Here is a 14,913-nt window from a genome sequence, read left to right on the forward strand (position 1 = left end):
TTTGTTGTCCAGATTTGTTTCCACTTGTCAGTTTAACATATTTTAAAGGGTGTAAGTTCGACTGAAGACAGGGGGACGTGTCCTCTTTGCTTTTCAGTCTCCTGGTTTTCTGGTTTCTAACTCAGCGATGTTGCTGAAATGTCAACAGATTTTATGGACTACAGATAGCTGCCTAATTACGATAACAATATCTGAACATGAGAAACCTGTAAACAGTGATCTGAACCTTAAACTCAGTCATGTTTTATTTCTGTCCATAATGTCTTTGAATGGATGAGCTCTGGTTAATTATCAACTTAAGTCTCTTTTTAGGAGAATGATCAGTTAATAAAAACAGATTTTTGGAATATTTCCGAGACACTTTGTGGGACCGTTGTCAGCCCTGAGTGGCGTCTGCACGTGAACAGCTGAAAGGTCGGCATCCTCATCAGGTGACGATACGTCAAGGATTCAGTCTGAGGGAGGCTCAGGCAGTTTGACAGCAGCTGATTCGCAGCAGTGACGAAGTCCACAGGAAGCAGGTGAAGCCTGCATGACCTTTCTGTAAGCATTACATTCAGTAAGCGGAAGAAAGAATTCAGCCATATTTTGGTAGAAATATGAGGACGTTTTAATACATTTTTCATATTATAAATAGGATAAAGGATGTTCACTGTATATTTACAGTGTGTGTAATTTGTGTAGTTAACAAATGAACGAAATTTCCGAAAAGTGAAACTCCTTGAAGCCTGGAGGCCCCTGACCTCCTACAGTATGAGACAGGTGGAGGACGGCTTGGCTTTGAGCATGCTCATGAAGGTCAGGTTGAACTGGGCTGGGTTGAAGTCCTGGAGGTCGGACACGCAGTTCTGCTGACTGTCCCGGTTCTTCTCCCTGGAGGTAACCCGGTACTGAGCCTTGACGTTCCTCAGAGGGTTATAGTCCGGACTGATGTGGTCCGGACAGCGAAACACCTCTCTTATGACGGAGCCCTGCTGAGACAACGCCACGAAACCGTTCCGGAAGGTCACCATCCTGACGACGGGGGAGTACACGTACTGGACAAACAGCAGGTTTCCTGACGGGAAGAAACAAGACGACTGAAAACAAGCAGCCGAGTGACGGCAGAATGTAAAATACTTTCAGTACTGAGCTGAGTTCACGTCTGTTCACAGTGGGACAGCTGAGTGTCTGTGCTGGGCTTCTCCCTGCTGGAAGGAGTCATGCTGTCACAAACAGTTTGTAAATGATTTGTACCACGTCAGCACCTGTTGCCACGTCCCAGACTTTGACGGTTCTGTCCTGAGATCCTGTGAAGACGAACTGGTCGCCGTCAGAGAAAGCAGCAGAGAGGACGCCCTCGAAGCCAAAACCCTGAGCATCAACGACAGCAGAACAAACTCTCATTACACATCAGGACAATAAGATAAGATAAGAACTTTATTGATCCTGCAGGAAATTGTTGACATGAACCTCCATGGTCGGCATAAGAAGTCACTCTGCACAGGCTTTGTGTCACAATGTGATCTCAACATATGCTTGCATTTCTTTTTTTTATGCTTTTTGAAGGCTCCTGAAAACATCATAACATGCTGACATCTGTAGAGACGACGACGACATAATGTACCACAGCCGTGTTTGTGTAGAAGTAAACTTAATAAACTTCAAAATATCATTGAACCTGCCTACAGCTGCTCTGTAATGTCAGAAAATCAAATGTTTGTCTCTCCAAAGATCTTCAGCGGATTACTGAAGACATGCAGCAGTTCTGACCTTGTACTCCATGGTGTGATCCAGGGCCAGCGGGTTCAGGGCCCACAGCCTCTGAACGGCGTCCTCGGAGCCCACCAGAGCGTGCGTCCCCCAGTTACTGGCCACCACGCACGTCACTCTGCTGCGATGAGGCTCCAGACCCAAGCTGCTGCCGTTCCTCAAGTCGTAGAGCTTCACCTCCCCGCAGCTCGTCCCGTACAGCAGCCGGCGGTCGGACAGCAGGGCCATGGAGGACAGCGGGGCGTGGAGGAGGGACAGGGGGAACCCCTCCAGGGGTCCGTCCACCGTGGGGAAGCTGTCTCTGGTGGTGATCTCAAACAGGGCCACAGAGTCCTCGTAGGCCACAGCCATGTGCTTCTCCTGGGTGCTGACTGCCAGGCAGAGCACCCTGGAGAAGCTCTCTGGAGGGGGGATACAGAGCGTCTCCTGAGGCAGGGCGAGCGGGTAGATGAGGACGGTGCCGGTGGTCAGACCACAGAGCAGCAGCCGTTTGTGCTGAGCTAACTCCAGACAGCAAACCTCAGCAGAGGCCTCCAGGCGCTCCGCCAGACAACCTGCAGGGAGACCCAGGAGGTTTCAGAGCTGCAGCAGCTGGACCTCCACCTGCTGACGGTGCTGACCAGGACCACAAACAAATTCGCTGAACGTGTTTATTGTCGTCGTGTGCGCTGTAGCTTTGCAGCAGCACTCACCTGTGTGGTTGTTCCAGCTGATCACTTCCTTTTGGCTCTGCTGTGGGACGTAGAAAACACGTTCTGTGTCCTTACTGATGGCGACGTGGGCGCAGCCTGCAGGGATGTGGGCGATGGGTTTGTGGCGGCTGTCGTACTTCAGACTCCACAGATGGACGCAGCCGGCAGCCGTCGAGGCTGAGAGCACGAAGCCTCTATACAGAAGAACAGAGGTGGCGGGAGCGTCCGAGCTCAGAGCGTCGAGCAGAGCACCGGTGGTCACCGACCAAATCTGCCAAAGAAATTCAGAACACATAAATACTGCTGCTGCCGGCGCTCACAGCTCTGCACCGAACTCTCAGATTTTTAAGCTGCAGTGAGATTCAGAAAGGTGGAGCAGGAAGCTTGTTCTACTCTAAAATATTTAGGAAAAACAACCAATAAAGCCCCCCAAAATACACTGATCCACGTTCAGAAAAACGTTCCAAATCGTCTGTGATTCTGTTTGTGTATGTTGCTTGGCTGCAGCTGTGAACGGGCACGTTCTCAACTCTTTTTAAATGTGCAACCAAAAGCAGAATGACATGAGGTTAAATAAACGTCTGCTGTGCGTCGTGTGGAGTTCGTTACTCGTATGAGTTGGTCGGCGGCTCCGGAGGCGAGCAGCCTGCCGTCCGATGAGACGCGGGCGGACAAAACGCTGTCGTCGTGCTTGAGGTCGAGGAACCTGTCCACAGAGTCTCTGTCGATGTTGAAGAGGCTCAGAGTCCGATCGCCACCTGCAGAGGGCAGAAACACAGAGCAGTCTTCATATTGTTAATGGTAATGAGATAAGATCAGAACCAGAATCAGAATTCCTTTATTTATCCCCGAGGGGAAGTCGGGCCTTTCTAAGTCCTGGACTGGGGAAATTCAGATTGTCACAGCAGCACAAGGATAGCAAAATAAAGGTGCAGATCGAGTAAAAAAACACCCTTTTTTTAAAGAGACTATACAAAAATATACACGATGTTTGCAGGATTTCACAATTTTTAAATTGTTAGCAGTAAAAAGTTACTGTATTGGCACTAGGAGATGGCGGTTTATTGCACAGGGATTTAATAAGATCAGCTCATTAAAAACTGATGAAAAGGTTTGTCACTGTGAACCCCGTCTGAGGCAGAGTCAGAGTCGTACCTGCCATCAGGATTTTTTCATCTTCGCTAACGGATAGTAAAGATGGAACCAGAGGGAACTCAGCCGCTGTATGTGTCCCCTTACTGGAAATCTGCGGACAGGAAGGAAGATCATCATGGGCTGTGGTCACCAGTGAGGGATTTTAATGCTGAATAAACGTCAGCTGAGGGTCTGCCAGCCTTCTGTCCTGTGCTGGACCATATAGACTGTACTGCACTATGTGTTTCAGGTGTTCTGTATTCAAAGGTCTGAAGTGTTACTTCACTTTAGCTTCCCTCTGAGGAGTAGCAGGCGGCATGTAAAGACCTCAAATGTGTGCTTGGTTCCTGGAAGTCAGCACGTTACCTGATAGAGGAATCCTTCTTTAGAAACCATGAACACTTTCCCACGTTTTGGTAACGTAACAGAGCCAATGACAGTCAAACGTCTCTGTGAGCTTTCCAGTTGAGTCTCCACAGTTTGAGCCCCACTAACAGGATGAGAGATTCTGAGCAGACCTGGATACGACAGAGAAACCACAGACTCTCCCAGGACTCCCAGAACCACCGAGCCTTCGTCACTGCTGCTGCAGAAGATCTCAACACCGTCCAGCTTCCACACCTTCACCTGGAACAGCAGGTTCTGATGTGACACAAATCTGAAACGTAAAGCCTGTGCAGAGCAGCTGGACGAGTCATGGGTTTGTGTCGCCCTGGCGAGGACGCCGGCAGCTTGCATGAGCGTGTGAGTGTGCAGACTATAAAGCAGCGTGGCAGCAGCAGCAGTACCTGTGTGCTGGAGTAGACAAAGAGCAGCCGGTTCTGTTCAGACAGGTGGAGGTGTACTGATGATGGGGCGGGGTCAACAACCACCTCCTGGATGCAGAGAAGCTGCTGGCCGTTCTCTAGGCTCCACCTCCTCAGAGAGCAGTCAGCGGCCAGTGAGAGGCAGTGGGCGGAGCTGTCAGTCAGTTTGACGGACAGAATAGCACCTGCAGATCACACAGGAAGTCAAAATAGTTATCATGTCTTTGTTAAAATGACCCAATCTGCTCAGACTGACCTGTGTGTCCCAGCAGTGAGTGTATGAGCTGCTGGTCAGCGAGGCTCCAAACCGCCACCACGCCGTCATCTGAACCTGCAACCAGAAGCTCCGCCTCCACACCGACATCCACGCAGAGAACACCTGAAGACATGACGACAGGTAAAACCTGCTGCGATTGCACCTGTCGCACCTCACAACACTCCAACATAGAGCTCAGTGATCTGAGAAAAGTCGTTAGCTGCAGTTCTGACATAAAGTGTGACGATTTTCTATCAGCTCAATTCTGGTTTTCATGGCAGCTTTAAACAGGATGCAGATGATGGTCTCAAACAGGGCGAACGTATCACTGTGATTGTGTCCATATTTCTCACTATTTTCACAAGATTTACAAGCCAAACAACCAATGGATTAATGGAGAAAATAATCAGCAGATGAATGCAGAATGAAAATAATCATTAACTGCAGTCTTGTACAAAATACACACTATGGACAAAAGTATTGGGACACCTCTCTATGGAAAAGAAGAAGAATCACTTTATTGACAGCATATATATTGTTACACACACACACTGAATTCGTCTTCTGCATTTGACCCATCCTTAGTTGAACACACACATGCACACATGGGGCCCTTCCTCAGGGTTTGGGCTCGGCCCCGGACTTCCAGTGAAGGGAAATCTTACAGTTTACAGTGTAACAGTTTGTTGAAGGCCCTTTTCTATTCCAGCATGACTGTGCCCCAGTGCACAAAGCAAAGCTCCATAAACACATGGTTGGATGAGTTTGGTGTGGAAGCTGTTGGAGCTGCAAAGCTGTCTGTGAATTTGGAATGCAGTGTCATCAAGGTCCCTGTTGGTGTAATGGGCAGCTGTCCCAATACTTTTGTGCATAGTTCAAAATGAGCTCCAGCTCAACCAACTCCAACGTTAATACAGGAGTCAGAATCGCCTGATCAGAGATCAGATTTAACAGAACAGCAGTCACCAGGGACACCTTTTACTTTGAATAGTTTAACTACGTTGTACTGATTATACTTAGCTCACCACTGCTACCTGTCTGTGCTGACATACCGCACATCATTCATGTAGAGCCGTCACTCTGTCGGTCTTTTATGAACAGAAAAAAGATTTATTATTTATATTATATGTATTATTTGTTATATTTATTTGTTGCACAGAGTGGTGCATCTTCTTTGGCAGTATTTAGTACAAACAAAGAATTCATTAAACAATTTCCTTTAAAGAATTATTCACACCAAGGAGCACAAGTAATAAACGCTGCTTTGAAGTACCATTTTTCATTACATTTCTGTGCGGATAAACATCACATATCCGGTTTCTTATCGGGTTTAAAGTCTACGGCTGTCATTACTGCCAGTGAAAGTAAGAGCTGCTCCAGCACTCAGCCGAGACTCTGTTAATCACTCAACTAATAACTAAAGGAAGTTGATTTGGAGCAAAAATAAATCAGCCGGTTCAACTTTAACGCCCAATGAAGAGTTAAGATTTCTGACCTCCCTGCAGTCCAGTCAGTGTGTGTTGTAGCGCCCCCCCTGGCTGCTGCAGGAAACTGCACTTAGGGATGAGGATTGGCTCCGGACACGTCAGTAACCACTCCTCGCATTGGCTACACAGCCGACCAATCAGGGAGGGGAAAGGCGTGGCCAAGGAGCAGAGTCTGGCCAAGAGCTCCGTGTAAAACAGAGACATATCTGGAACCAGAAGAAAACAGTTCGCTGTGTTTGCATTTTACACACCTTTGTCATCAACTGCTCATTTTATTTTATTTTGGTTTTGAATGTTTTTGTCTAATTCTGAAGAACATCTTGCGTTTTTGGAAACATTTGGAATGAAAATGGTCAAAAAACAGAAAGGCACAAAATGGCTGACCCATGCGACCATCCAGGAAATCCAGACTGGGTTTCATCAGAGCCAACGTGTCTCGGATCAGTCCGGTCTCAGTGCAGTCCATGTACTGGGAGCACTGGTCCAGGTCCTGGATCAGACTGGCCACCCCACACACCCTGCTCTTACAGTACAGCCACTCAGCGCTGCCTGAGAAACACAACAGAACACGTCGATTGAACCGGTTTGTCAGATAACATGTTATCTGTCTCCTTTTCCTTCACGCTCTCCTTGCTGCCGTTACAAATATAATTTAAACATTTAAAGGTTCATTTTAATGTGGTATGAAACCTGGGTTTGTGTGCACTTCCTCACACATCTACAGTATATCACCACTCGTGTGGGACAGGAACAGGAACACCACACTAATCCCAATACTGAGCCTCTTCCCACGTCTTACTGATCACTTCCTGCCGCAGCTCCTCCCACAGACCAGCGTGCAGCAGGTGATAGGGCAGCTCCTGCAGCTTCCTGACGTTAACCAATCCTGGAGAAAACCACAGCGGCTGGGGAGGAACCTGAGGCGTCACAGAACCAATAAAAGACACGGTGACCAAAGAAGAAATCCACAGTCACATCACACTGAAGTGGTCTGTCGGGTTCTGTCAGTGGTGGAAGAAGTACTCAGGTCATTTGTTAAAGTAAAAGTGTCAAGTACTCTGTAACAAGTAAAAGTCCTGCATTTAAAACTTTGATTTGGCAGCAAATCAGAACCAAGAAAAATCGTGTGTTGTTGTAAGTTCAGGCCTTGAACAGGAATATTAATACACACTCGTATTACTGGTTAGTACACGAGACTTGTGTTTCCGATTCTGTCAGTTCATATCAGTCTGCTGTCAATGAGGACAGCTGATGGTGTCAGGTTGTCAGGAGTGAGAAGCATTTTTTGATGTGCTGTTAGACATTTTTCTCTTTTTGTTTTGTTGTTTTGTGTGAACGTGTTGTTTGTGGTCTTGGCTCACGTCCGTCTCTGAGGTTAATGATAAACGGCTGTGGTGAACTTTGATTCATGCTGTGCAGCTGACTGTACTTCGCGCTCGTGTTGTGCCAGGTGTAAACATTAACTGCAGGCTCTGTTGTGTCCCAGTCCCTGTTCTGGGTTTTTTCTTTTGTGGCGCAAAATCAAAGCTTGATGGATGATAATGGAAACCTTTATGAGTCCATCATGGTGACAGTCACAGTTGTTGTTGGTACCTTCCTGTCAGAGAGGAGCAGCGAGAGGCCCGGCAGAGCCGTCGGCTTCAATTTCCCCGACCACCGACCCAGGAAGTACTCCGCCAGGTTCCTGAGGCTCCGCCCACGCCGCTCTGATGTCAGATACTGGGCCGAAACCGCCTCCCACATGCGCCTGCACACACACGCACACACACACACTTTACTCAAACCTGTGACCTTTTTCCTGAGGGGATCATTTTTCCTTTGTTTTTTTTACCGGTTTCTGAAGACGATGGCGGCGACCCCGCCTATCCAGCGCTCCTCCAGTTGATCTTCAAGGTCCCGTCTCAGTCGAGCCCAGAGGAGGGAGGGCAGCCGGATCAAAGAGGGGGTCGGTGGGAGGGAGTACCTGTACACTTCACAGATGACATCATCATCCAGAGACAGGACGTCACGCAGTTCGGCCTCCAGCAAACCTTCCCTGTGGAGTCAGAAGACATCAGCTTGCTTTCTGTGCCTCAGCCGGAGAGGTCTTTCTGTCTCTCTCTGGACCTGCACTGGTCCAGTCCATAGCTCAGGACAGCACAGGTTAAAGTAGTGGCAAGCTGAAACTCATTTTCAAGTAATTGCTAATAATTTTTAATTAAAGACCAGAAGACGCCTTCCCGAATCTTTTGTCCCCCTGTATTATGAATTGAACATAGTTTAGAAATTAATTTTTTAATTTAGAATTAGAAAGTGACATATTTTGTCATTGGAGGGAACTCACTCCAACGAAATTCGTGCTCTGCATTTAACCCACCCAAGTGACGTGCACACACACACAGCAAACCCGGGGCAGTGGGCGACCGCGTGCAGCGCCCGGGGAGCAGTGGGGGTTATGTATCTTGCTCAAGGGTACCTCAGCCACCGGTACGGGGAATCGAACCAGCGACCCACCGGTTACGGGTCCGACACCCTAACCGCTGATCCACGACTGCCCTAGTTTCAAACATAGTGAAGTTTTTCACACTTCACATTGTGCAGCAGTGCTCAAAATGTAGAACTTATGTTTTTATTGTTGTGCGGCCTGCATTTAATGATCTGAACGCTTTTGGTTTTCCATCTTCGCCGAGTGAGAATTTGTGACAGTACAGCCAATCAAACTGCTTGCTGTCCGAACGTGTGCATGAAGCAGACAGACTGCAGCCTTGAACGACACCCACAATTTTTCTGCTGTTTCCTTGTTGAATGAGCTTTTCTACAAAGTCATCCAGAGAAAAGTACAATCCAAGTTTTTAATCAGTGATTAGCACGTACAGTATTAACACCAACTCTCTTTAAAGGTTTGTTACCGCACAGCCATCCTCTCACCTGGCCAGAGTGAGGTATCCTAAGGCCCCGCCCACCAGCTCCTTCCCATGTTTCTCCTCCAGCATCAGGAAGAGCTGTGACATCACCGCCTGTGAGTTGTTGCCCAGGTGTGTGTCTGTGAGTGGGGTGAAGGACGTCCAGCGTCTGGCGGCAGACAGAATCAACTTGAGGTGCAGCGGACAGCCGGTTGTCTCGAAGCTCTGCAGCACGGCGTCGCTTTGCTCAGGTGTCAGCGTCCTCTGACACGACCGTAGGTACGCCTCCATGATCTGTTTTCCTTCATCACGAGACAAGCGCTCCACCTCAAAGAAACTTCCCAAAGTCTTGAACTTCAACCGCATATTAGCAAACGCCTCACTGTTAGTATCCATGGAAACCACCAGGTGGACGTTGGGTGGGACGCTGTCTGGCAGCCAGCGGAGTTTGTGGGCACAATGTTGGTCTGCGAGCTGATCCAGATCGTCCAGGATGATGAGCAGAGTGTTCCCCTGGTGGGAAACCTCAGTGATGATGTTCTTGAAGAACCTGAGCAGCTCCAGGTGACTGTTGGCGGTCAGCGGCGAAGGCGGAGCCAGACCACAAGCCAAACAGATCTGGAGGCAGATGCTGCGGAGGACACGGTCGATGTCGGGTCTCTGAGGATGACGATCAGACAGCAGCCTGATCACCACCACCGCACCAGCCTCCAGGACGTTACGCATCTCCTGGGCCAGTTTGCACAGCAGAGCCGTCTTACCCATCCCAGCAGGTCCATGCACCACCAGCGGGCTGTGATGGACATTGGTGGACTCCCACATGGACAAGCAAAGCTTACCCAGAAGCCCCTCCCTACCGTAGAGACCTTTGCACAGCTCGGTGCTCATAGAGGCATGCCGTCCAACCTCTTCAATCACCCAGTCTGAGATTTCCTGCTTTCCTTCTTCAGTGCTTCCCCAAATCTTCCTACGCCCCCCCTCCACAGATGACTCAGCCATCACTCCGATCCTGGCCTTCATCTGCGAGATGAACTGCTCGCAAATGCTGTCCAGGTACTGAGCATGCTCTTTGCGCTTTGGGTCAATGCTTCCTTTGCTGAGCTCCACACAGTGCAGGTTGAGGATCTTCTGCAACGTGGTGTAGAGACGGGACTTGAGGCTGGTGAGGAGTCCCTGAGCTTCTGCGTCCAGCAGGCCGTCGGCAGTCAGATCCATGAACTTGGCGAGACGCTTGGGACCCTCCCTCACCCTCTGGCGAGGAATCTCTCTGACAAAGAGCAGAGCTGAAGGTTCGCTGTCATCCTTCCACAAACCCTGTATGAACTCTTGCTCTGTAACTGAGAATATGAAGAGGAAGATACTCAGATTTCACAGATAATTTGAGACAGCAGAGGACAAACTGTGAGACACTGCTGACCTGATGTGTAGAACTTTTGTTTCTGCTCAGCTGTGATGTCACCGGCTGCCTCGGCGTCCGCGGCGGCAGAGCGTAGGTGTTGCAACAGCTGAGTCTCTGTCAAACGCCACGAAAGGAGGTCGTTGTCACGCTGTGGCACACTCTCATGTCGGAGGTCGCTGTAGTAGGGGAAGTGAGCCGTGATTGGCTGGAGAACATAGGTGGGTGGGACAGCATTGTTGTCTTTTAAAAACCATTGACTCAGCTGCTTCACGCCTTCGGGGTTTTTGGAGAGTTTGGACAAAAGAGCTTCAAACTGCTTCTCTGGGATGAGGCGAGGAAGACCTCGGTGGCCGTACCGGTTCCCCAGCAGACCCTTTGCAGCCCAGACACAAAAAAATAAAGAGAAGGTTGAGCTGAAATTCGATCTGTAATTAAATTCTTTATTACTTGCCTCCACTTTTACTTTGACTCCAACAGAAATGTCAAATATACAGAGCCTGACTTCACATTTCAGATTTTAGGTTCACCAAATACAACTGTTTCTCATGCCATAATGAAGCTTCAGGTTCAGCTGCTGTGAGGACAGTGGACAAAAATAAAAATACATTTTTGAAGCATCTTGAGCTGAAATGATGAATAGAAAATTTTATTTAGTTTGTTTTCTCTGTTTTACATCACAGATTAATATTTTACAAACAAAACAAGCATTTGCAATTTAGCTGCTAAGAATGAAAGCTACTGCATAGAGAAGTTATAGTTCGGGTTGCTACAGCAGTTCTCTCCCTGTCTGGGGCTGCAGTCGTGGGAGGACAGCGTGAACAGGAGGGGGCTGAGTTCACAGCCCTGAGGAGCTCCGGTGTTCAGCGTATTCTTATCATAATATATTAGAAACAGTCTGGTTGAGAAAAAAATCTGAATCATAATTTCAGGAAGACTCACGATGAAAGCTGGCCCGGCTGAAACCTTCTTGCAGTTCCTGATCTCCTGCAGGAAGATCTCACAGGCCTCATGGTCTCCAGATGAGATGTTTCGAATCCCCCAGCGCAGATCCACAACCTAAACAGGCAGTGACCTCGCTGATCAATAAGCAGGTATTTATTGAAAGTGCACACATGTACGCTTTATATGTCATCAGCTTACTGGATGACTTTGTCTTAAAGGTAAAGAGCAAAACTGACCTCAAACACAAACCCCAGACTGCGACAGAAAGCAAGGACTTCTGGGTAAGCTTTCTCCAGCAGGGCTTTCCTCTCGCTGCTCATGTCTGACAGAGAGCAGAGACACAGCCAGCGATTCAAAGTTAAAATGAGAATCAGTGGTCTGAGATGATGCGAAGAGATGCGAAGGGATGGTGAAGTTTGTGAAACGTGTCCCGCTGAGATGTTTCAGTCCTTCTCCTCCTGCTGAAGCTTCCACTCTGCTGCTCTCATTTCTGTTACACTTTTCTGAAAAACTGGATGCTAAATTAAATCAAAACACATTTTTATGGATCGGCCTTCTTGCCCGACAGTGATACAGCCTTGCCGAATGATGACCTGACTGATGAGTCATTTCCTGCGTCTTGCCGGGGATGAGGACCAGTTCTGTTGTCCCATAGTCACCATACTCAGTATTGGACCCATTTCTCAAATAAATGTTGCACGAACACTAAAATGGCATTTTTCAGACACATCGGAGGATAATTAACTTTGTTTGAAACCCCTGTCTGCACAACCAAAAAAATAAGATGTAAACATTTTTTACTAAATCTATTGTTGTGAGGGTGACGTCCTCTAGGGGAGACAGAAAGTGAATACAATTTCATATGATTAGTGCAGCTTGTAATGAACCTTTGTTAATGCGCAAATTTTACATTTTCTCTACACGCTCACAAACTTGTTTCCTCACAGGTTTAGAAAGCATGATGATGCACAATCAGTGGCTTTGAGATCATTTCTTCACATTTCTGCACAAGTTAAAAATATTTTTTACTTTGCCACGAAGGTTGCACACTCTTTTCACATTCGGGTGGAGGATGCAGTCACGAATTTAGTCATCTGGCTATTATGCAGGGTGAGTTAAGGTGTACTGACCTGTGAACGTGGAGCTGATGAACACTCGGATCACGTTGGATCTGGTCTTCATGCTCCGAGCTCCATCTGTCCGTCCTCTCAGGACGTCCTGCAAGCTGACGTCTCCTTCTGATGCTGCTTGACGCTCCGCCATCGTCCTCAGCATGAAGCCTGAGACCACAGTCGCCGTCTTCTTCTGCTTCTTCTTCTTCAGTCTGCTCCAGTCTGCTGATCTTCCCTCCCTCAGCTGCTCCTCAGCCTCCTGTCTGTGTCCCTCAGAGAGTTTCCTCCAGGACAACCAGTTCTCCCACATGACCTGCTGTTGTACCTGCAGCGTACCAGTCTGCACTGTTTTGTGGTAATCAAATAAATCTGAAATAAATGCACAAGACCAAAACACAATGTTGTGTACATGCCTTTGGTCCTGTTTATGATTCCAATGTTTTGTCATCATTTACCCATTTAACACAAATGATGACATGTTTTCTTCAACACTGCACATCACGTTTTTAGGTACGCTACGTTAGCTTCTCATCCCACCACGTGCGATTCACAAGAGGCTTCATACCACGAGAAACATGCTGCTCACATGCAGGCACTACTGACTCAAACTGAACTGTAACATGTTCAAATAACCTGAACCAAACTGGTGTCCTTGTAATTCCACTGCAGACTATAGACTAGCTATTTTTAATGTTTTCGGGTTTATGGCTTTGTAGTGGATTTGTGAAGCCCACTGAGGGATTGTGATTTGTGATTTGTTGTCAGCGTCCGTCCTGTTAGCGCAGGTATGTTGGCACTAGCTTGTTAGCTAACGCGATATAAAATGTAAATCAGACAGACTTGGAGTTGTTGGGGTGGATTTCTCGGGTAGCGCTTTCCCTTCACCTCCAGCCTTTATGCTAAGCTAGGCTATCCTGGACCTTACTGGTGGCTTGAAGCTACGCCTGCTGATTAGCTGAGGGCTGCCCAGAATACTCTAACGTTCCTCCGTCTTTAATGTTCTCAGTGGGTTTTACTATGGAATTGGACTGAAAAACACACACGGTACCAACTCAGTTCACCTGCTCAGTGTTGATCTCACCTGAGTGTTTACTGAGCAGGGCCTGTGAGAGTCGGAGGGGCCCCTAGGGGCCACGGCTCACAGCTGCAGCTTAGCTCTAATTACACTGAAAGATAAAGACGAAGATGACGATAATGAGCATAACAAAGTCACTGTAAAACCGAGGACCATCTGCTGCGCCTGAAGACGGCTACAGTCCTCTGACATCATGTGATGCACGTCGCACACGTGTTTTCTTCATTTCTTATGATTTCAGTTACAGCTAATTTCAAAACCTAAACGGCAAACAATGCAATATTTATTTTAACTATCTGATATACTAAAGAAAGTGTATCAACAAAATGAAATGAGGTCATATTAATCAGTCATGAATACAGTGAAGATGTTAATATTCTAAAGGTTTAATATTAGGAAACTTAGATTAAAACATAAACACACACGGTTGTTTACTTTATGATATGAGTAACGATTAATGTTTTATAGGACTTTATGTATTTGTTTGTTTTAAATTTTTGGAACCAATCCAATATGTAAAAAAAATATGGAGCCAAAAGTTTCATTAACTTGAAAAAAGATTTGAACTTGAAAGCTGAAACTTTGATTTTGAACTTTGAAAAAAAACAACATTGTACTCGAACAAAAAGTGACTGTAGGTAAATGTATGTAATAAATTATCTATTTTCAGTTTTCACTTTCATATATATTTTACTATTTTTCACTTGTGTTTTCAGATTCACATCTTTTTTTTACAGTTTCAGTTTTTTCAGTTTCAGATTTTTATAAATTCACTCAAATTAACAGTAATACACTGTTCAGTTTTTTGTTTTTAGCTCAGAGCCAGCTTCCATGTCCGGTTTTCAGTTTGTATTTTCAACATTTTTTTGAGAATTTCAGGTGCTCAGTGGTAGAAATATCCTAGTTATGGATGTCTTGATCAGACTGGATGGGACCAGATTCCACTGCTGAAATTCATCAAAGTTGCCAAAATTGTGAGACAAGACAAAAACCACTGCTGCTAAAACTCTAAAACTCTGCTACTCGAATGCCTTTTTGTTTCTGCCAGACTCTTCACCAATCTTGACTTTTATCCTGTGAAATACTCCTCAGTTTTACCTCCTCGGGCCTGTACGAACTATTCAAACGAAACAATCTGAGGAGGTTAAATGATAACTTCAGGGCTTTAAGTTCTGTCAGAGGTTTAACTTAAATGATAACTATCCTGTGTTGAAGTTTTTTAAAGTCTTTGAAAGACAATTTGCATAGAAACGAACTGAAACCAACAGCTGCCTGGAAGGAGATCTAAAAACTGATTTTTGAAAAATGAGCTACAGGGATGAAAAGTTTACACGATGTGGAAAATGTAAAATAAGAGCCAGACAGAAGTGTCAGAT

General features: G+C 46.7%; 1 protein-coding gene and 1 long non-coding RNA gene across 2 annotated transcripts; one reads left to right on the forward strand and one right to left on the reverse strand.

Moving 5' to 3' along the window:
* Positions 1-536: 536 nt before the first annotated feature.
* nwd1 (NACHT and WD repeat domain containing 1) lies at positions 537-12,913 on the reverse strand. The gene is made up of 19 exons (XM_046392234.1): positions 12,481-12,913; positions 11,587-11,672; positions 11,348-11,464; positions 10,427-10,781; positions 9,035-10,346; positions 7,959-8,162; positions 7,721-7,874; positions 6,927-7,044; positions 6,512-6,676; positions 6,136-6,333; positions 4,641-4,763; positions 4,367-4,569; positions 3,945-4,205; positions 3,600-3,690; positions 3,054-3,202; positions 2,445-2,715; positions 1,753-2,306; positions 1,248-1,353; positions 537-1,057 (listed from the first exon to the last, which is right to left on the reverse strand). Exons 1-19 carry the CDS (start codon positions 12,911-12,913, stop codon positions 747-749), a joined length of 5,211 nt encoding a protein of 1,736 aa, XP_046248190.1. The 3' UTR covers positions 537-746.
* Positions 4,651-12,580, forward strand: LOC124060870. The gene is made up of 3 exons (XR_006843644.1): positions 4,651-4,781; positions 11,338-11,499; positions 12,460-12,580. It is a non-coding gene; the product is annotated as an uncharacterized LOC124060870 (long non-coding RNA).
* Positions 12,914-14,913: the final 2,000 nt, after the last annotated feature.

The sequence above is a fragment of the Scatophagus argus genome, chromosome 6 (genome assembly GCF_020382885.2).
Source record: "Scatophagus argus isolate fScaArg1 chromosome 6, fScaArg1.pri, whole genome shotgun sequence".
Lineage (NCBI taxonomy): Eukaryota > Metazoa > Chordata > Actinopteri > Scatophagidae > Scatophagus > Scatophagus argus.